Source organism: Amphiura filiformis, chromosome 19 (assembly GCF_039555335.1).
Source record: "Amphiura filiformis chromosome 19, Afil_fr2py, whole genome shotgun sequence".
NCBI lineage: Eukaryota > Metazoa > Echinodermata > Ophiuroidea > Amphilepidida > Amphiuridae > Amphiura > Amphiura filiformis.
In genome coordinates, this window is record NC_092646.1 from 36888252 (window position 1) to 36910961 (window position 22710).

Below are 22710 nucleotides of genomic sequence, written 5' to 3' on the forward strand. Positions count from 1 at the left end.
CGGAGTTATCAAGCGAGGGTGCAAGCTGTTTTTGCCACTACAAGATTCCTATTGTAACCATCTGCACAGGCTGGTACACCGTCCAAAGGTACCTGACTGGTACACACAGAGTACCAATACAGCACCAATGCTGCTACAGTACAGGACCCACCAGCAGTGGTACTGCACTGGTATTGCACTAGTTCTACAATGCTACTGCACAGCACCAGCCAAGTACCTTGGCAATGGTGTACCTGTGCGGGCAGCCCCAATAGGAATCTTGTAGTGTACCATATATTTCACAGGTTTCTTTTTGATCTTAAAGTAACATGTATGCTAGGTTGTATACGAGGTGAGCGAGTGATCCATAGATTAAAGAGTCTTTAAAGAGAAACAGATACCATACCAATAAGCAAAGTCCCCATGATTTGTATACAATGAGAATTTTCAGGTACTTGTGAGGGTTGACTGTTCTTTCGCCTGTGTCTTTATGTTGCATGCCTATTTCACTACACTTACACATGTACTGCCAAGTACTTTTCTTGACCTGATTATAATAGTACAGTATTAAAACATGCCTATGAGGCAAATGAGCGATCCATATGTTAAAGAGGTACAGATGACACCCAGCAGGCAAAGTCCAAAAGCTTTGTATGCAATGGGAATTCTCACAGTAATTACAATAGACCAGTGCCCTCCGGGGTTTGGATGTCGTGTTGTGACCTTGACACGACATCTAAATTCTAACTAAACTATTATAGTGTGCAGTAATGTATGTTGCATCACCTGTGTACATGTATGTATGCAGAGGTTCTTGTGGTTGGTACTACAGAAGATCATCTTCTCTGTTGGTACACATAATAATGACATTCCTTGTTCTCTGCTCATTCACATCCTGCATCAATATGTACAAAATACTTATCTTTTTAACTATTCCTATACCTAAGGTTAACAAAACCCACCATTTGAGGAGGGGGGGGGGGCATATATATCTTTACGAAACATCAGCAGACGGCCTTTGGTATATTCATGTAAATTACGCATGCATTATTTTTAATTAGAGAACAAGGGATCAATGCCTTACCTATAGCGGGCTGCATATCAATTTTTTAACCGTTATCATCTTCGACCTAACTGTGATGCACCATTAGCTAACCCTGTATGCCACCCTCTTTTGATTATTTATTACGCTGTTATCATCTGATCTCAGTTAACAAATTATGTAAAGCATTGATCCGCAATGCATGCATAACATGAATTTACCAAACGTTAAATCCGGATTCATAATGATATGATGACAAGTTTTACTAGAGATAAGTGACCTTTAAAGGTTAGATTACAACAATGGCTTTCAAATGAACATTTGCCTCTAGATTTAGATTCCTTGTGAATGAGAGCAGCACCGCCATGCAGATTATTTTCAGAGGGAATATGGACATATCTAATCTCTGTGTTGCATGAGACGTCCAACCTCAATCCAGTCCTGCAGCGTGAACCCTGGATAGGCCCTTGAAGCAAGACCAGGGTGCAAATCCTGTTGTTCTGCGACCCACTTCCTTGCTTTGGTAACAGCTGTACGAATAACAACCCCTTTGGGATGGGCTGCTGTCAGGTTGCTTAGGTGTTGTTCTAGTTCCAAGAAGACTATCACTGTTACCAAGATACACTTCACCAAAGTAGTGCTCTCATGACCTAAACGAAAGACAAAAGACAAACAAAAATCCTCTGCATTATGATTAGTGACCTGAATTGACACAAATTCCTGGGAGTTGTTCTTATGCCCCATCAAATTCAAACAAAATGTTAAATATTGATTAAGGGGGCACAATTTTGTGCCTATTTTTTATTTTTCTCAAAAAATTATAGCGCATTGGTGACAAGTAAGATATGCATATTATAGGGGCAAGGACTACAACTACTGCACTGAAAATTTAGCAACTCAAGTCAAGCGGTTATTGATTTATTGATCAAATATTGGTATTCCCTCATTTTTGACTGTAACTTCACAACTGTTGACTTTTTGACTGCAACTTCACAACTGTTGTCTATACTGAAATAAAATTTCCAGTGCAGTAGTTGTAGTCCTTGCCCCTATAATATACCTATCTTACTTGTCACCAATGCCCTATAATTTTTGAGAAAAAATGCAAAAATAGGCATAACATTGGGCAGGGGTGTAGTACCCCCTTAACAATTTTATAAAAGCCTTCCATTTTGTTATGGAAATGTAAGGATCAGGCTGCCAATTCGCCAGCGAAGTGGTTACATTACTCCCTGGTAACTGGATCACGCGCCTTTTGGAATTGGTAGTACATGCCATAGGCTTTGTGTTGCGACCATTTCGATCGTGGTGTAGATCAAACTCAAATGCATGATCCAGTTGACATGGTGATAATTGGATTACACATAACACTTCGCTGGCAAATAGGACCACTCTCTTATTAGGCCTAAAAATAATATTTTCCAACATACAATATTGAAAAACTTTTAAGTGCACAAAATATGACGGTATAAGCACTGATTTATCATGGTTTACCAGATTTTTTTAAAAATATATTGGAGTAGTTTAGGAATATAACAGTTTAGGAAGATATACAGATTTGCTGTGTGGAGGACTAGTGACCCATGGCAACATTAATTACACAGAGGCTGGCCCAGCCCATGAGAACTACCTCCTGATTGGCCAAAAAGAAGTTTTCATTATCAATTGGACCAATCAGCAACATTGTTAGAATAATTTAACCACACAAAAAATGGGGTGAATTATCTGCAAAGCTCCATTCTGGTTGGTGATTAAAGTGAAGACATCATATAATTGACCAATCAGTGGCAATGTTAGATCGGCAGGTAGTGCTCAGGGGGTTAAAGATCATAGCTAGGTAAAATACACAGAGAAACATGCCTACTTACCCAGCAGTTCTATTCCAGCATCCTTTATTAGTTTGATAAAGTCAGCTACTTTGATCTTACATATGATAAGAAACTGCTCCGAGAATTTCCAAGATCCATCCTAAAAATAAATTAAACAAATGGCAAAAAGTGTCACCTCAAGACCATTTGATGTTAGGAGGAGGAACAGAATTTATTTTTCTGTTAATAGGGACTTGATAATGCAACAAAAGGATCTAAATTGAATTCCTATATGTTTTGATGCAAAAATGTTTAGGGGTCATGCCATCAATAAATCCAATTTGTTATATCAAATATAATTGTATAATTTGTGATCAGGATTGCAGCCACAACTTCTCTGACCATAAAGTGGCAAGTACCACCCCTGGGCATTGTTCAAGTAGTCCAATGTCCAGTCAAAATAGACTGTTCCAGTTAAAATCCATACACCCCTTATTATGGAAGATATGTCCATAACCTTCCACACAGGGGGTGTAGATGTCAAATGTTAGGAGTCACCCATTCAACAGGCAACCCCATTTGAAATTCACACTCCCTGTGTGAATGGTTATCATGTCTTCCATCTGGGGCATATATATTTCAACTGCAATAGCCCGATCTTAACATTTGGGTGCTTTTACTCATTCAATCACTGAGCCAATTGGATGGATGAAAACTGAAATGACTATAATCAATAAAGTGGCCATAACACATTTGGAGAGGGAAATTTAACTTTTCAACAGTGGCCTGAAGTGACTTAGCAAGAAAAGCGTGCAAATTTTGGCTATAAGCCTCAAAACGGGCTGAAAATATAAGTGCAGAAATTTGGAGTAGTACAAAAAATAGGAAATTCTACATTGAAGGAAATCCTTAATACTTGTAAAATTAGCTTAATTTTGAGCAATGTACAAGCCTTTTCCAAGAAAGCGGCACAGAAGGCTATCAGGGTTGCCAACCCTCAATTTGGTAGCCCAATTGGGAGAACTTTTGAAGATATTCCCCATGACTTTTGACAATTTCCTGTCCCAAGGAAACCAAAATTGGGTGAATTTTCAACTTTGGCTCCGATGACTTCCAATAGTTTCCTGTCCCATAGAAACCAGTGGTTAAGAGGAAAATTGGGCAACTTTTCGATTATTTGACCCGCGATTCGGACTGAAATGTTTTGGTAATACTGCAAGCTATTTGATAGTAGCCCAATGGTGCTGGTATAGTGCATTTTGGCAACCCTGATCTAACCAGGCTCCAGCCAACATGGCTGGTTTATTGTTTGCATGCTACAGAGCCTAAAATAAAAACAAAATGCCGGGAATGCGAAATATGACACACATGATGCTGCCATCGGGGTACAATGGAAGTGTATAGGGTGCTAAAGAAACATAGCATACCATGAGATGTACATGACCGGTTGTTCCAGGATATGTGATGGCAGGGTAATTATGGTGGCTTGCATAGCTGACTGCAGAAGCCACCAACACTTCCCTATTTATTTATTCCCTGATCTTATTACCTGTTCCTGCATATCTAGCAATTGCCTCATGTTAGTCACTCCTGCTTGCCGGAGACATGTAACATGGATGGCGCTAGTATCATATTGCGGTCTGTCCGTTTCCTTGGTCTTAGTTATAGATCTTCTAGCCGCGGTCTCAAATTGGGAAGACCCACATAGCAGGCTGTCAGCCCTGTCATCCAACTCTGCCAGTTTTTCATCACGCTGCAAAACTTTATCTATGTTGCTCCATGGCTCCATCATCCTCTGCATCAAGTCATTCAGAAACAAAGAATCAGATCATGCACAAGTTTTATAAAATAGAATTTCCCCACCCAAACGCAAATCTATTCAAGACATATAAAAATGCATTGGTTTTGTACACATTTTCTATATCTTGAATAGATTCTGAAGTGAACACAAGTTACAAATTTGTCCCATTTTGATACATAATTGTATATAGCGGTAACTTTAAATATCAACCATGATTGATTGCAGCACTTGGCTTTAACCCCATGAGAATTACCTGCCGATTGGCCAAAAAGAAGTTCTCATTATCAATTGGACCAATCAGCAACATTGTTAGAATAATTTCACCACGTAAATAAATTGGGGTGAATTATTTGCAAAGCTCCATTCTGATTGATGATTAAAGTGAAGATATCACATAATTGACCAATCAGAGGCAATGTTAGATCAGCAGGTAGTGCTCAGGGTTAAGTCCAGGGACTCTCCAAAGATATTAAAAATCTCAATAAAAAAAGTAAATTTATTTTTTCAGATTATTTCCCAAATGTCAAAAAACGCATTGGGAGGCAAAATATGCAAATTGCGCTGCAAATAAAGCGAATTTTTACAGAAGGACACTTTTAGTTTGTGCCTAAAATTAAGGTTATGTCAAGGGAGCACATATGTGATGCGATCAAGCAAAATCAGTCGGAACTCGGAAATATTGATTTTGAGATATAGCCAAACAAAGGCAATATTTCCTTTTGTTTCCTATTGTTTTGGAAACTCCTTAATTGCTCATATCTTTAGAACTGGTTGCTCAATTGCAATTGGGTTTTCTGCAAAATGCAGCTTTGCAATGGCTTGTTACTATCCTGTAAGAAACTAAAAATGTAATATTTTCGAGTTCCGACTGATTTTGCTTGATCGCATCACATATGCGTCATCAGGCGAATCTTTACTGTATTTCATACACAACAAAGAATTTCTATCAATTTGAAATTTTCGCTTGACAAAACCAGTAAGTTTTTACTTTTACTCTAATATTTCGTCCTACACGTCCGAGGACTTCTTCAGATGTGAAACATCTGATCCACTTTCCCGGGAAACTGACTTCCGGTTGTGATTACACAGCCGTGACATTAGTCACGGCTGTGTCTTTTTTCTTACAGGATCTTCTTTCTTCTTTCTTCCGTGACATTAGTCACGGCTGTGTCTTTTTTCTTACAGGATCTTCTTTCTTCTTTCTTCTTCTGCCGACCATTACATTTGCTCTAGCATTTACATGTATGCATCGATTTCGACCTAACTTGGTCACTATCATCACTGACCATGCCCCTACATGTTGTATGAAATTTGTGGGATCAAAGGTCACGTAGGGGTCACAGGGGTCAAAAATGTGATTTCAACTCAAAATGCTACCTCTCCCACAAATTTCACAGGACAGTAACACCACTTGCACATATGCATTGTTATTACCCAGCGTCTATAAATCATACACAGAATTGAGGTCAAAGGTCGTTAAGGGGTCACTTCCGGTAAAAAACAAAATTTCTTCAAAATTTTTACTTAGCTAAGTAAAACATAGGAGAGTGACGGTATGTGCACACATGAATTATGTTTACCTAATGTATATGTGGTATTTATTTATTTGGGGTCAAAGGTCATTAAGGGGTCACTTCCAGTATAAAACGAAATAACTTCAAAAAATTTTATAAGCTAAGAAAAACATAGGAGAGTGACGGTATGTGCAAACATGAATTATGTTTACCTTATGTATATGTGGTATTTTTTTTGTTTGAGGCCAAAGGTCATTAAGGGGTGACTTCCGGTATAAAACGAAAAACCTTCAAAAATTGTTATTTGATAAGAAAAACATAGGACAGTAACGGTATGTTCACACATGAATTGTGGTTACCCAATTCATATGTGGTTTTTTTATTTGGGGTCAAATGTCATTAAGGGGTCACTTCCGGTCTGAGACGAAAAACCTTCTGCCACAACATAGCAAAGTGGTGCCACATGCACCCATGCATTGACATTTATAGCCAATGTCTATGGGCATTTTCATATATTTTGGGGTCAAAGGTCATTAGGGGTCACAACACGGCTGTGTTCGTGGGTTAGACCACAGCTAAGTCTAGTTGGTCTTGTATCCCGTCTTTAAAAGTGGGTCATATACGGGACTTAGGAAATAAGTGCCTTCCTCTCTATTCATGGTCTTTGTCCCCCTCTTTCTGATCTCCATCGCTTCTCGTACTTCTCTGGATCTTCTGATATGATCTTTTCCAAGTATCTTGGAGTCCTCCCAGACTGGATACAAGACCAATCACAACCGGAAGTCAATTTCCCGGGAAAGTGGATCAGATGTTTCACATCTGAAGAAGTCCTCCGACGTGTAGGATGAAATATTAGAGTAAGTAAAAACTTACTGGTTTTGTCAAGCGAAAATTTCCAATTGATATGTCTTACAAACCTGATGAATCTATTCACTAAAAAATTTCTACAATATCAATGCATCCACCTTCAAAAAAATTAATACCTGCAGGATGCGAACGCACCATGCGTAGTATGTGGAACTGTGTGCGAGTGCAATAATACAATATTTATGCACTAAGCATATTTTTCTAACAGCTTTTCTGATTGGCTATGCAGTTCTAAGAGTATATGAAAGACCAATGGACACATCACAAAGAAATATTATTTTACCTATTTCATGAAACAACATGCATTATTAGGAAAAAAAAATATTGGGTCGGTTTGTCGATCTTTTTTTTTTTTTTTTCATTGGCTCTTCCTTCATTTTTCCTCAATTTTGAAAAGCCTAGTATTGACAAATGCTTGAACATTTTGCAATAAAACTAAAAATATGTATTTATGGAATAAAATAAGTGAATAACAAATACAAAATGTCCTTGATAGTGTCAAAATTAAGGTTTCTCTTAAAAAAGTGATTGGTAAAAAAACCTGACCCAAGATTTCTAATCTTTTTGGTCGGTTGCGGAGGTTACGCAACCCAACATATTTTTTGTTGGCATTATAATAAAATGGAACTACATTGTATTATGCTTATTGATCAAGACATGGACAAGTTATGAATCATTATTTCTGAATTGTATGTCCAAAGTATATAAAACTATTCATTTTTGGAAAGGAAAAGAGTCAAGGAATCCCATGATGGCATCAGATTTTTTCAAAAATCTCAAGTTTTTGAACAAATCACAAAAATTCACTTTTTACCCCAATTTTTTTGTGACAAAATAAAAAAATCGGTTGGGAGTAAAACAAAATTCAGTAGCTTTTCATGAAGAAGAGACATGAACTTACGGAAGGTTTTTTATTTTACTTTTTAATTTGTCTCTTTTTTCAGAATATTGAAGAAAACATGTGAAAAAAGCAATTTTGTCACTCTATTAATCTAAAAATTGTACATAATAGCGTATATTTTTGTTTAAAACAAATATTTTGAAAAAATGAAAAAACATTCCCTAGACTTTGATGTGCTCTAAACCATAGTGCAAAAAGTTTACCCTTTGCTTCCATATTTTTCGAGTTATCTTGTCACAAAAATTGAGCAATGTTATCAAAAGTGAACTCTATCTGAGAAATCGATGTTTTAGTAAAAAAAATGTCAAAATTATGCACAAAACGTCCATATATTTGTAAAAGCTGTATCTGGTGCATGGTCTACACGTGCATCTTTTTGCACCAATGAATCTATACTGTCTGCTTTTAGTGCGCCAAAATTCAAAATAATTAAAAAATCTAAGTGGCAGTTTGACTGCAAATTTTTGTTTTGTTTACACACATTTGCTGGCGTTAACAACATACCGAATGCGCCTTGACTGCGTTGGACATACGTGCAGATCGCATGCGTAATCACAATATTCCGCATTTGCGCGTTCCTGACTCATTATTTCCCGCCAATTTTCTAAGTCTTGAGCCATGTGACTTTTTAGAGTCGAAAAGAGTGAAATAAATCAAGCAAAATACGAGGAAATATTTAACAAGTTGTATTTTATCAGTTTCAAGTGAAAGAATACATCTGAGTGTTCCTAAGTTTCAAGAAATCTCAAATTAAAGGCGCTGACGAATGTGTCTACCCTTATTCTGGCTTTAAGCAAACAATGGACTATTCCAGTTGAAATTCATACACATTAAGGGTACACCCCTGGCCAATTTTGTGCCTATTTTTGCATTTTTCTCAAAATTATAGTGCATTGGTGACAAGTAAGATATGTATATTATAGGGGCAAGGACTACAACTACTGCACTGAAAATTCAGCAACTCAAGGCAAGTAGTTATTGATTTATTGATCAAATATTGGTTTTCCTCATTTTGACTGTAACTCCACTTCTGTTGTCTGTGCTGAAATAAAATTTCCAGTGCAGTAGTTTTAGTCCTTGCCCCTATAATATACATATCTTACTTGTCCCCAATGCGCTATAATTTTTGAGAAAAATGCAAAAATAGGCACAAAATTGGGCAGGGGTGTAGTATTTCTTAAAGTAGCCCAATTTCATTCCAGTTCAACCATCCATACACCCCCTATGAAAGACATGACCTACACAGGGGGTGTAGATTTCAAATAGAGCCACCTGTTCAGGTAACCCCATTTGAAATTCACACTCCCTGTGTGACAGATTAAGGTCATGTCTTCCATAGGGGTGTATGGATATCAACTGTAATAGTCTAAATTTTGCACTAAATATCTGAATTTGGCAGAATGTGGGGGGGGGGGTCAGCACGGCCCTACCCAAACCAAACTGCACTTTTGACACTTGCTAAGTAAATACAGGATTGCAAACATAGTAATTACCTTATCCACTGAGTTTTTCTTACCTTTGGCCGTCGTCCATCTCTCCAGCCCCTTCTGCCAATTCCTGACTTGCCTGAGCCTCGAGGCTCCTTCAAACCCGCCTCGCCTCGAGCTCCAAACCCGCCTGCGCCTTGAGCTCCAAAAAACCCGCCTGCGCCTCGAGCTCCAAACCCCATCACATTGAATCCAACCTGATAAAACATTCAATTCAAAATAATTATGTTAATATATTTATTTATAAAATTTACATACAAACAAACAAAACAAGCAACCAAACAAAATTCAGCAAACAAGTCCACTGGTATATCAGAAACTGGCATTAATATAATAGGCTATTCCAGATGAAATCCATACACCCCGATGGAAGACACAGGGAGTGTGAATTTCAAATAGGGTTACCTGAATGGGTGACTCCATTTGATATCTCCACTCCCATTGTGGGAGATTAAGGTCATGTCTTCCATAGGGGGTGTATGGATTTCATCTGGAATAGCCCAATCAGAAATTGCATAAGTAACATATACCGTAAAAGTGGAAATTTTTTGTGGTACATGAATTTTTGTGCTTTTCGAGGGTAACACAGGTACAGCGAAAATAAAAACACTTGAATATGGTCTTTTAATGTGTAGGTCTACCGTATTTCATCAAATAGTCGCCCCCTCAAATAAACGCCCCACCACTTTTTTCAACCAAGACGTTTCAAAAATGCCGGTATTTCCATGCTATCTTGTGTAGTAAGCTTACCAAGTTGCCCACATGGTCGATAATAGCGTCACTTTTGGCGAAAATCTGGATTGGAAACCCGGAAGTGAACCCGAAGTCAGTGTTTCTAGTTCATAGTTCGTCATTTTATTGTGAGTTTTAAGTTTATCTAATGATTTTAACAGGAATTATCGTTCTAAAATTGACCTTGAAAAACGCCCCCTTGGGAACATGTAACCCCCAGGGGCGTTTATTTGACGAAATACGGTATTTAAGAAAATTCATAATCATAAAACGAAAAACTAGCAATATAGATCAATATCGGCAAAGCGCGTAAAATCACACACATGAAAATTACTACTTTTACAGTACTCAACTCTATACTCAATCCATTAACATGCATAGGATCAAGCCTCACAGAATTCTAAAATTCCCACTTGCCCGCTGGGCATGTCCACATAGAAATCTACTTGCCCGACTTAATATTTTACTTGCCCAACTCTATAGCCCAACTCTATACTCAATCCATTCAAATGCATAGGATCAAGCCTCACAGAATTCTAAAATTCCCACTTGTTCGCTGGGCATGTCCACATAGAAATCTACTTGCCCGACTTAATATTTTACTTGCCCAACTCTATACTCAATCAATTCAAATGCATAGGATCAAGCCTCACAGAATTTTAAAATTCCCACTTGCCCGCTGGGCATGTCCACATAGAAATCTACTTGCCCGACTTAATATTTTACTTGCCCAACTCTATAGCCCAACTCTATACTCAATCAATTCAAATGCATAGGATCAAGCCTCACAGAATTTAAAAATTCCCACTTGCCCGCTGGGCATGTCCACATAGAAATCTACTTGCCCGACTTAATATTTTACTTGCCCAACTCTATAGCCCAACTCTATACTCAATCAATTCAAATGCATAGGATCATGCCTCACAGAATTTAAAAATTCCCACTTGCCCGCTGGGCATGTCCACATAGAAATCACTTTCCCTACTTAATATTTTACTTGCCCAGCTCAGTTCCAATTTTGTATGCATAAAGTTTACAAATTTCGAATAGTCGATACTGCAATTGCCAGACGGACTAGGTAAGGTACGATTTTAGGGCATCTTCTACTGCCTGTTGCTTTGAGTTGGAGATAACAAAAATACTATGGCGTTTTGGGTCAAGCTGGGAGAAAAAATCCCAAGTCGACCTAAAATATCGTATCGCATACGATAGACCACCTAAGTTATCGTAAATCGGTTTCTCCCAGGTCTACCGTAAATTTTGGGTTGTTACATTCGGCCTGCAAACGCCAGGATTTTTAGCCAGATCGACCCAGTCGATCTCGACAAGCATGCAAATAGGCCTATACATACCCGCACGTGCCCGACCATGGCGATATACATGACAAGTATAAACCATTGTACAGCGTTCAGTCATCATACTTTCGCAAGCGCCGGTGACTTTTACGATATCTGTTTGTCTTGGCATCTAAATTAATTCACAGTCATAAGCCTAGGCCTACTCTATATTCGTATTTATTAAAGTAGGCCCACAGAGGCAAATTTAAGGAGATATATCCGGGGGCACTCACATGTTAAGGTGGTGCGGGTATGTGCGGCGCTCAAGGGTCCCTTTCTCAGGCTCTCCGGCAGTTCCTTAAGCCCCACATTTGGATCTGCTCAAATTTGGAAATAATTTAGAAATTTTTTTTTTTTCTGCCTATAATTTGGCCCTAATTTCAGTTCTTCAAGCCCCTATTTTGCCCGAAAATCAGTTCTTAGTTCCCAAAGTTTGGCGCTCCACGCCGCACACCCCTACCAAAATTTAAGTTGAGTGCCCCCCCGGGATATATCATACTTCAAGTTTCCTAAGTTGCGTCAACACCATCATGATATAGGCCTAACATGCCTAAGCTTAAGCTTACATCCAAGTTCACATGGACGCGTACTGCGAGTCTGTGACTCGATGTTTCAGACTTGTGAGAAATAAATTATGAGAAGAGGTCAAAAAGGATCAAATAAAATAATCCAACAAAGAATCACCCTGCCTAAGTGCCGGACATATGCCTGCATGTTTTATATTATTATCCACCACGAAAGGAGTGCCAATTTCTATTAGCCTAAGCTGTCTTTCTATCAACAAGCGCAGCATCTCCCATCTTGACCAATTTGGCAATACTAGTAGTACTTTTGCATGGTTTCGTTTGCTAAATGAAATGCTGCAAATGTTTTTATTCTTCTTGTTGGAAGTTCTTGATTTGTATAAATATATATATATATATATATATTTTCATATCGAAAAGTGCATAATTCTAATAATATCTGTCATTTTAAAAACCCATTCAGTGATCCCAGCGCGAGTGTAAAAAATAAAATTGTTTATAAATTGCTTAAAAGTTAAGGCTAAGTCATTCAAATTGTCATTCGGTATTTTTGAAATGAACAAATTAAAGATTTGGCAAATAACAAAGAAAACAGCAGAATGGACGAAGTAGAAGCCCCACTCAAATGCATGTAACTAATTTATATACTGTCAGTTATATATCTGAATTTGGATGATTTTTACGATCATCCGGATGAGCAAATCACTGAATGGGCCTTTATATCCCTCTGTTGTTGGTTGCCCGGCATCAAATTTTGGTTGTCTCGGGCAGCCGGGCAAGCCATTCTGTGAACCCTGCATGGGATATAGAGGGCAATGCATACCTTTTCATTGAAAATGCCCTCTATTTGTTGGTTCTGTGAGGAAATCTCACTCTGCATGTCCATGGCCATATGGCATAAGTTGTCCACTTTGTTGGCCACTTCTTGGATGCTTTCATCCATCTGATCTTCCTGAGTATCCTTGGTTTTGCTTGACCTTGTCCTAATAAATGCAAACAAATTTTGAAGCAAAACAAAAACAAAAATAGTGACAAACTTTATTTGCAAGTGGAAGATCTGCCAACTAAGCTATAATAAAAATGAAATGAAATTTTAAATTTTAAAATTAAATTGGGGAATGGGGATTTATTATAGTGTATGATGCCAACCTGCAGGCAAACTTAGCAAGTTAGCTCAATCGATAAGGCGTTCGACTATGGTGGGAGAGGTTGCGGGTTCGAACCCTGGTGGTGCCTAGTATGTTCTCGTGAAAAATTGAGTTAGATTGAGTTGCTAATTGTCTCGTTGTAACCCGTACGAAACTCGGGGAGCTGATCCTGGTTGCAAAGGTTATTTGTGGATTGTCTAGGGTGTGCGCTCTTGAAGCAGCAAAGTCCCTGATTTGTTGTTTAATGGTTTATGGAATGTTGTGGGCCATAGTGATCAGCGACAACCTGTAAAGTGTGCTGAGGCTTGTGGAACAACGTCTGTGCCTGTGCGTATAGTGCACTATAAATCACTGCGCTTTTTTTTTTATATAAACCATTTTACAACATTCAGAGATGAAGCTCAATATAGGCGCATGCAGTCTCCTAGTCTAGGAACACAGCCAGCATCAGTTCCCTGAGAAACATACGGGTAAGGGGGAATGCAAAATGTTTTGCCAGGAAAGAGGGGGGAATGTTAAGTTTTAAATGGAGAAATTTCATAAAATAAGGGGGAAAGCGGAATTTTTGAATGGAAGCGAAAGGGGAACACAAATTTTTTGGTCAAAAAAATTGAAATCCTCCATTCCCCCCTGGTGTAAATAGTGACCGGTCCCTAAACTGAGACAAAAGGCAGCTACTCCCCATTACAGAAAAATACAGCACAATAGTTTCTCAAACTGAACTTTTGAAGAGTTTGTAGGAAAATTATAAAACTCAAATATGTGACCATCCTCCACAACTGAGCACGGATGTCGCCAGTGCACTATTGAGATATGCTCCATCAAACTTAACAATAAACAATAGGAAACAAAGGATTTATTGACTGTTTTATCAATTTTTCACTACTTAAATGTCAAGCACTATAGACATGATATACATCATTTTAAAGCTAATTTCAAGCAGAATATTTTGGTTGAATATCTCAAAAATGATGATTGGCGACTTCAGGGCTCAGTTGTGCTGAGGGGTCACATATGTGAATGTCCCTACCTCTACCTCTGAGAGATTAAAATTCAGTGATGCCAACGCCGCGCCTTAGGCGCACAATTGGGCTACTTGGCGATCACTTGCCGCTACTCAAAAAAGCATGCCGCTAGTTGTCTAAAATTGGGCTACTTTTGCCAGTCTCAGGCCGCGGCAGTAATTTGATGTATTTTCCTTTCAATTTAGCCGATTTATAAAGGTTTTGAGTCTTTGAAGCCCCAAATTGACATTTTGCGTTCTAAATTCGGGTAAATCCGCCCAAATATTCGATATTGGGTGCTTTTTTGGAAGCTTAAAAAATTGGGCTACTTGAGAATCCTTTACAGCGGCCTGGCGAGTCAATGCGCCGTATACCTTGACGCTGAAAAGTTTTGGCAACACTGTTAAAATTACCAAGATTCATTTACTGTTCTATGAGTCATTGTGGTGCATGTTTTTGCTTCTATATTATCCAAACTGCTGGAGCAATCATTCAACTCAAAACTTGGGAATCAGATTGTTTTGGTGATATGCCTCAAATTAGGCTGGAGCATGGGTAAAATTTCAAATAGAATAGACAGTTAGGTAACATCCATTTGAAATACTCACTTCTGTTGTGGAAAATATAGGTAAAGCAATAATACAGTGGGGAGGATGGATTTCAAAATGATTAACCCTGGCCAATTATACTTAAAAAACATACACCCCCTGTGGAAGATATTTCTAAAATCTTCAACAGGGGTAGTGTGGATTTCAACAGGAATAACCCAATGCAATATACAAATTATTATTATTATTATTATTATAACACATTTATAAAGCGCATAAACGTAAAAAACATCTCAATGCGCTAACAAGCAAAATGGCAAAAGCAACAAACAAAGAGTACTCATTACATTGCAAAATAAATAATGTGGGAAAAACATGACAAAAGTTAAACAAGGAAAGCAATTCTGTACAGGTGGGTTTTTAGCTGCGATTTAAATTGAGCAAGATTGGGTGATTTATGGATCTGTTCCGGGAGGCGTTCCACAGTATTTAGGCGGCAACAGCAAAAGCCCGTTCACCATAGGTCTTTGTTCGGGAGCGGACAATTTGCAGATGGTCATTGGGACGCACATTACCTGACCTAAGGGCACGAGGTGGAATATAAAGGGTGATCAATTCAGACAAGTATGGAGCAGCAATACCGTTGAACTCCTAGTCTGTGAGGAGGAGGATTTTGAATTGAATTCTCTCCTCAATTGGGAGCCAGTGAAGTTGGTCGCGAAGACTTGGAGTTATGTGATCCCGCTTTTTTGTAAGTGAAATTAGACGAGCGGCCATGTTTTGGATTCTTTGGAGTTTGTTTATATCTTTCTGTGGGAGACCGTGGAGGAGTGAATTGCAATGATCAAGCCTGCTGATGACAAAAGCCTGGATGAGTTTGTGAGTGGAGTCCTGGTCAAGGTATTTGCTTGCAGCTTCCCAATCTTGCTCAATGCAAATGTAGCGCCGCGGCACAAGTTATTGACATGCTTGTCCATCCTAAGATGTTGATCAAGAACTGCACCAAGATTTCTCACTTGGGGTGTAGGATGGAAAGCAGCATCACCCACACTGATAGAAGGCAATTGACGAGGCATTGCAAAACGAGAAGTGAAATGAATAATTTCTGTTTTGCTATCATTTAAAACAAGAAAATTAGAGGACATCCATAATTTTATGTCCTTGACACAATTCTCAATTTTCTCTATAGCGCTGTCCTGATTTTTGACATTGAAACTGATATACAGTTGAGAATCATCAGCAAACTTCATACAGGAGAGTCCATGAGCAGTAATTATGCTCTCCAGGGGGCAGTATAGAGAATAAAACAAATGGGACCACACACCGACCCCTGTGGCATACCATAATCTATCTCAACAGGATGAGACAACACTCCATCAACAAGGACACTTTGACTCCTGTTTTGAAGATACGAGGAGAACAAGTTGAGTGCAGAGCCTCCGACACCATAGCGTGATTTCAGACGATTAATGAACACCTTATGGTCTATGGTGTCGAAGGCTGCAGTTAAGTCTAGGAGGACCAAAATGGTCTCACCACCTTGTTTATCAAGATCCATGAGGATGTCATTATACACACGAGTTAGGGCAGTCTCAATACTATGGTACTGCCTGTACGCCGACTGAGAAGAAGCAAAAAAATTGTTAGAGTTTAAATACTCAACATACTGCTTCATAGCACAGCGCTCAATGACCTTACTCAGAAATGCCAAGTTAGAAATAGGCCTGTAATTTTTCATTGTTTCTGGGTCGAGACTGGGCTTCTTCAGAATCGGCGTAACAAGGGCAGATTTCAGAGCATTGGGAAAAACACCCGTTTTAAGAGACATATTGGTAATTGTAGTGATATGTGGCAAAAGCAAGTCTAGATTGTCTGCTATCAAACAAGCAGGAAGGGGATCAAGAGAACATGATTTAATTTTTGATCCCTTGATAATTTCAAAAACCTCGTCTTCGGTCACTGGACAAAATTTGGTAAAAGAGCTACTACACGATTCCTCGTTGAGCCCTGCAACAGAGCAATGACTCTGTTGTTTTGCAGCAAGAGTACAACGGAGAGCCCTAACTTTGTTGTCGAAAAAACTCTGCAAAATCTTGGACAAGGTTCTCCTTAGAGCTGTGGGAAGGGAGCACCTGTTTTGGTTTGTGCACAGACAATCTATCAATGACACGGAAAAGTTGTTTTTGGTCACAGTTTTTGATTTCAAGTTGATGATATTCTCTCTTGGAAGCATTAAGTGCTTCTCTGTATACTTTACATTTTTCAGTAAGTATTTGTTTGTGAACTGTCAAACCCGTCTTTTTCCACTTGCGCTCAGCTGCACGTTTAACACGTTTGAGGCTGTGGAGGTTCTCATTGTACCAAGATGTATTTGGTCTTGGAATAATACTATGTGTAGTCAATGGGGCATGGTTATCCAAGACTTCACTTAAAACTGAGTTGTAATTACTAACATATATGTCTAAATCATTACAAGGATCATTGAGATTAGAAGACAGAATATCATTACGAAATTCTTCAGTGTTTATTTGGCGGATCTTGCGAAACTTGATCTGAATACGGCGCAACTGGAGGACGAACAAGATTGACATTAAACCTGATAACATAGTGCGGTAAAGGCATAGTATGCACCACATGAACGCCACCTATGCAGTTGTTATTCTCATTAGTAATGAGAAGATCAAGCCAATGTCCTGCAGTATGCGTTGGTTCAGATACAAGCTGGACAAGACCTGCTGAGGCTAGGATCTCATTTAAGGTTCTAGTGTCACTTAAGTCAGGTATGTCCATATGGAAGTTAAAGTCACCACAGATGATCATGGGTGTAGTACACAGACATGCAGTTTCAAGTAAGCTGTTGAATTCTTGGAAGAAGACAGATGGTGGAACTTTGCTACACTTGCTGGGCGGTCTGTAGATGGTTATCAGCTTCAGATGATCTTGCATTCCTGAGGTGATTGACAATTCAAGGCAATCAGATGATTGGAAACTATGTTTTTTCTCAACAGTTTCAAATCCGTCACGGAGGATAACACAAATGCCTCCACCTCTCTTGCCTAAGCGGGGAAGTGTGTGGAATTTGTAACCAGGGAGAGTGTTTGATATGTCTGCAAAGGCATGATCATCTCGGCTATCACCATAGAGCCATGCTTGGTTAGTGCAAATATGTCCAGTTGCTCAGATTCTATGAAATCACCAATGTCAGTGATTTTGTTCATCATTGATTGTGCGTTCCACACAGCCATTTTACACGCGCTGGATTTACTTTGATGAACAGTGATAGGATGGGTTGGTTTTAGGCTCTCTGCAGTAGACTTTTTTCCTCGTCTAGTGGGCTTTTGGGCATTTAGACCAAGGGACTTGATCTTTTCCCAGTCAGCTTGGGCAAGTCTAGCAGTAACAGAGTTGTACTTGAGAAGTTCTTTCCTAGTGTATTTGACAGGTCCACACATTGTTTTGATGATGTAGTCAATTTGATTAACAAACTGATAAGTGGATACTTGAGAGTGGTAATCAATGAGATGAGTACTCACTTGAGAGTTAGACTGATCACAACTTGAGATGGAATCAGTTGTTGTCACAGATAATGCAATAATCAATATTGCAACACTGTAGTAACCAGTATTATGTAGTAGCCATTGGCAGTTTTAAGCTTTCCCAGATGAAATGATGAATTCGACAAAGTCAAAATATTTCTCCTCTTAGTTATCAGAAAGTCACAGGAACAAGTAGAGCGACTTCAGAACAGCAAAAGAGGAAGACAGTTAACTTTGTAGGGTAGTCACAGTCCTACCACAAGGCCAAAACATAACTTTTGACAGAGAGCTGTACAGGGTGCTACCAACCGGTGCACACCTAAGCAAGAAAACACCATACAAAACTAGAATTTTGCATTTCTTGGCCTTGCACGGTTCTCAAATAGGGTTGTTGTAAAAAAAATTTGAAAGAAAATATTTTTGAAAAACAAATTTAAAAGAAAAGTTTTCTGAAAATAAAAAAATGAAAACAAAATATGCAAATTACCTCATCATCATTATACATAATTATGCAAATTAGATTCCACAAAAACAAAGTTTCTAACTTTGGCCTAGAATATTTGAAGTCAATCTGTCTATTAAGAGATGCAACAACTGGTTGGACAGAGGGCTATTTAGTGCAAAATATGTAAATGAGCTCATTATCTTAACCAATATGCGAATTAGACCCTCCATAAAACAACCAGTTTCTGACCGTGACCAAACTACCCCAGAATATCCAATGTCAATTATGAATCTTCCTCTCCATTTAAGGTTGGTCTGAACCCTGGAATTATGGAAACTTTCGGGCCTCATAACTTCTAAATTGTTTGTCTAAAGTATATAAAAGTATACATATTTAGAATGGCAAAGACTGGATAAGTTCATCTGTGAGGTCAAATTTGGGCCAAAATGGCACTTTTGGCCCAAAATCCCCAAAATAACGGTTTTGGCCCACTTCTTTTTTGTGTACCGTAACAAAAAAATTCTTGGGCCAAAATTTAATTTTTATTAATTTTTAAAAAACTAGATCAAAATATCTAGGACCCGATTTTTCATTTTTTTGAATTTTGACCAATTTCACCAAAAATATTTGAAATTTGTTACAAAATCTGGCTTTTTATGATTTTTTTGAAAAATCAACATTTTTTGACCATTTTTGGCGCAAATTTCTCAAAGTTAGTCGAAATTAAAAATGAAAAATGAAAAAAGCGGGTCCTAGATATTTTGATCTAGTTTTTAAAAATTAATTTAAAAAACCCGTTATTTTTAGATTTTGGGCCATAAAAGTGCCATTTTGGCCCAAATTTGACCTCACAGATGAACTTATCAAGTCTTTGCCATTCTAAATATGTATACTTTTATATACTTTAGACCAACAATTTAGAAGTTATGAGGCCCGAAAGTTTCCATAATTCCAGGGTTCAGACCAACCTTAAGAGTTATAGCATCCAGACGGATGGTGGAATTGCTCATGATCATTATTATGTTTTGATGAATCCAAGTGTGTGAAAATATTGGATCCAACAAATAATAATGATAAAATTGGATGCTTTTCGCCCAATATTTATTGGTCTCGCTATGAGTTTTAAAACATTGGACTCGACTACGTCTCATCTAATATTTTAAACTCATAGCTCAACCAATATAAAATTGGGCTCAATCGATCCAATTTTATATCATTATGTTCTCAGAATCTTCCTTTCCATACTTTGTACAGAGTTGAAGATTCCAATATATTCAACACTTGGACTGTGTTGGATAGGCTTTATATCACTTTTTTCCCAACATTTTTGACCATGAAAAGATTCTGAAAACATAACAAAATTGGATGTTTCACCCAATACAAAATTTATTGTTCTCGCTACGAGTTTTAAAATATTAGACTCATTATGTGTCATCCAATATTTTAAAACTTATTTCTCGACCAATAAATTTGTGTATTGGGTTCCAACCATTCAATTGTATATCAACAGCTAATAAATTTGTTATTTCTTACCGGGCATAATCATCTCTGTCCTCAGGGAAACGTGCAGCAGGGCGGTCACGGCATCTCTCTCTGGTATCAGTGAAACTTGCAACACGGCGTTCAATGAGTCTATTGATTTAAACAAGATATAAACAACTTTTATTAGTAGGGTATATAATCATAATGTACTACAGAAATTATTTCTTAAAGGGGCGTGGTCCAATCGTTTCATGCTGGTTTGTTTCTACCTTACATTAAGGGATGGGGTATGAACGTTTGGGCAGTATTTATTGTGAGACATTAGAGCACATCAGACATATCAAATTGCATTCTGAATACGAAGAATGTCCTCCTGATATCAAATAATTTTGATTTTTTGAAATTTGCAATGTAATACACATTTTATGGCAAATGATTAAAAATATCAATTTTTAATATTTAACAGTACTCGAAGTAAACTTTATAAATCTGATGATTTATACTTAAGGTGTATGTAGGTGGGATGAATAGCCCACGATCAATTGAAAATTTTGACCTTTCGTATTGAAGATATGGATTTTTTTCCTATTTTAAGAATATATCATTAGATTTATAAAATTTACTTCGAGGACTATTATATATCAAAAATGTGAAAAATATCAAATTTTAATAATTTGTCCTAAAATTTGTATTATATCGTGAATTTCAAAAAATGAAAATTATTTGATATCAGAAAGACATTCTTCGTATTCAGAATGCAATTCGATATGTCTGATGTGCTCTCATGTCCCACAAAAAATACTGTAGAAACACTCAAAATGCTCATTCCAGATCCCTTAAGGCATGCCATTAAAACAATATGTGTCCCAATTTTGAGTTGTATTAAATTGCTCCAGTGGTTTTGATATGAGAAGCAAAATCATGTATAGCAATGCCCCATAGGATAGTAGACACACTTACGGTGCGGTCACCACATTTCACTATGTTTTTGTTCACAAATGAAACATATCTCATTGTGTTAATTTTACTGGGATAGTGACAAAAATATGAGCTTTCTTTTGATTAAGTTTTTATGAAGACAAAAGCAGCTATGCTGCTGAATTCTCACCCAAATTTATCATTCACAATTAATTAATATTGAGTCTAATGGGAGGAATTTCGAAATTTTACCCCTACATGAACTTTGACCTCAAGTGACCTCTGCTTTACTTTAAACATGTTTCCCTCCTCTTTGGGTTTATATCCACAAACTTTGAGCCCAATAAAACCTATTTCAAATTTGACCCCTAAATGACCTCTGACCTCAACATTGATTTATTTCAAAAAGTGTTAGGGGGAACTTTTGTAAGTCAAGACTTTCAGATGTGAAAAGAATGCTCCCCACGATTTACCCCAAAATGACCTCAATGACTACACCCATTGCATTTTTTTTGCATCTTTTTGTGCATTTTGTGAAGAAATGAGAAAAAATTGGTGAAAAAAATTAGAAAAAAAAGTGGTATACAAAATGAAGGGGTAAATCTTCTTGTTCTATTGGTGGCATCAGTATCAATGTAGCTTACATGCTTTTACTTTTTGCCTTCTACCTTTAAAGGCATGTAAGACCAAATTAAATGTTATCCCTTATTTGACTGCCACATATACTGGGTTTTTTTTTCATGCATTTTACATATTATATTAAAGGAGTATTTCGTGATCCTAGCATCCTCTTTTTATGACATTTTTCAGTACATATCCACGACAAAAGCATATTCCAAAAATTTCAGTTGATTCCGATATTGCGCTTTGCGAGTTATGCATGATTATGTGTATTACACTGCTCCATAGACAATACGTTGTAATTTCGTTCTGGTGCACCAGAACGAAATTCAAATTTCATGATATCTTTGCTAAACGAATTAATCTGCAAGAAATATTTTGTACATAAACATTATGTAGCCAGAGGTTTCCAGTGATATAAAAATCTCAACTTTTTTTGAGAAAAGTGGGGGATGAGGCTGTGGATCACGAAGTGCCCCTTTAATAGCACACCTACACTAGCTACAATCAAATAGTTTTTGATGGGTCCTAATTAGGATATTGAATACTACAACCCAGGAAAAATAGTGGAGGGCGAGTTAGCGCAGCGGTAGTTCCCTCGCTTTGCACCACTGAGGTCCCGGGTTCAAGCCCGGCGCGCCCAAGGACTCATGTGCACTTGGTTTATCCCGATTCCATGCTCGCTCTCGCAGGTTTTCTACGGGATCTCCGGTTTCCTCCTGCTTTCAAAAAAAAATCGGTGATATAGTTGTTTGGCTATCAAAACTTCCTTCACCCAATGGAATTTGAGGAGCTGCATAGATAATTGGTGGATGTTACAATCTAAGTGCGGATAGGTTTTGCGCCAAGTTCGGCTGCAACCAGCCTAGTTGATGCGATCTGATTGTGATGATTCACCATGGCAGCGGTTACAGCGCTTTGATCCTCTAAGATCCGGAAAAGGCGCTATATAAAACACCGAAATTTATTTATTTATTATTTATTTTACACTTGTACTAAACAATTGAAATATGTGC

General features: G+C 37.9%; 1 protein-coding gene across 1 annotated transcript in view; it reads right to left on the minus strand.

Annotated features, from left to right (window-relative positions):
* Positions 1–368: 368 nt before the first annotated feature.
* The window catches only part of LOC140140543 (protein mono-ADP-ribosyltransferase PARP4-like), a 70583-nt gene continuing 48241 nt past the window's right edge, over positions 369–22710 (minus strand). Inside the window, exons 31-36 of the mRNA XM_072162302.1 lie at positions 20207–20305; positions 12816–12975; positions 9429–9596; positions 4379–4624; positions 2890–2989; positions 369–1671 (exon numbers count right to left, since the gene is read on the minus strand). Of these exons, the coding sequence (XP_072018403.1) occupies positions 1421–1671; positions 2890–2989; positions 4379–4624; positions 9429–9596; positions 12816–12975; positions 20207–20305 (1024 nt within the window). The 3' untranslated portion in view covers positions 369–1420. The remainder of the gene's footprint in view (positions 1672–2889; positions 2990–4378; positions 4625–9428; positions 9597–12815; positions 12976–20206; positions 20306–22710) is intronic.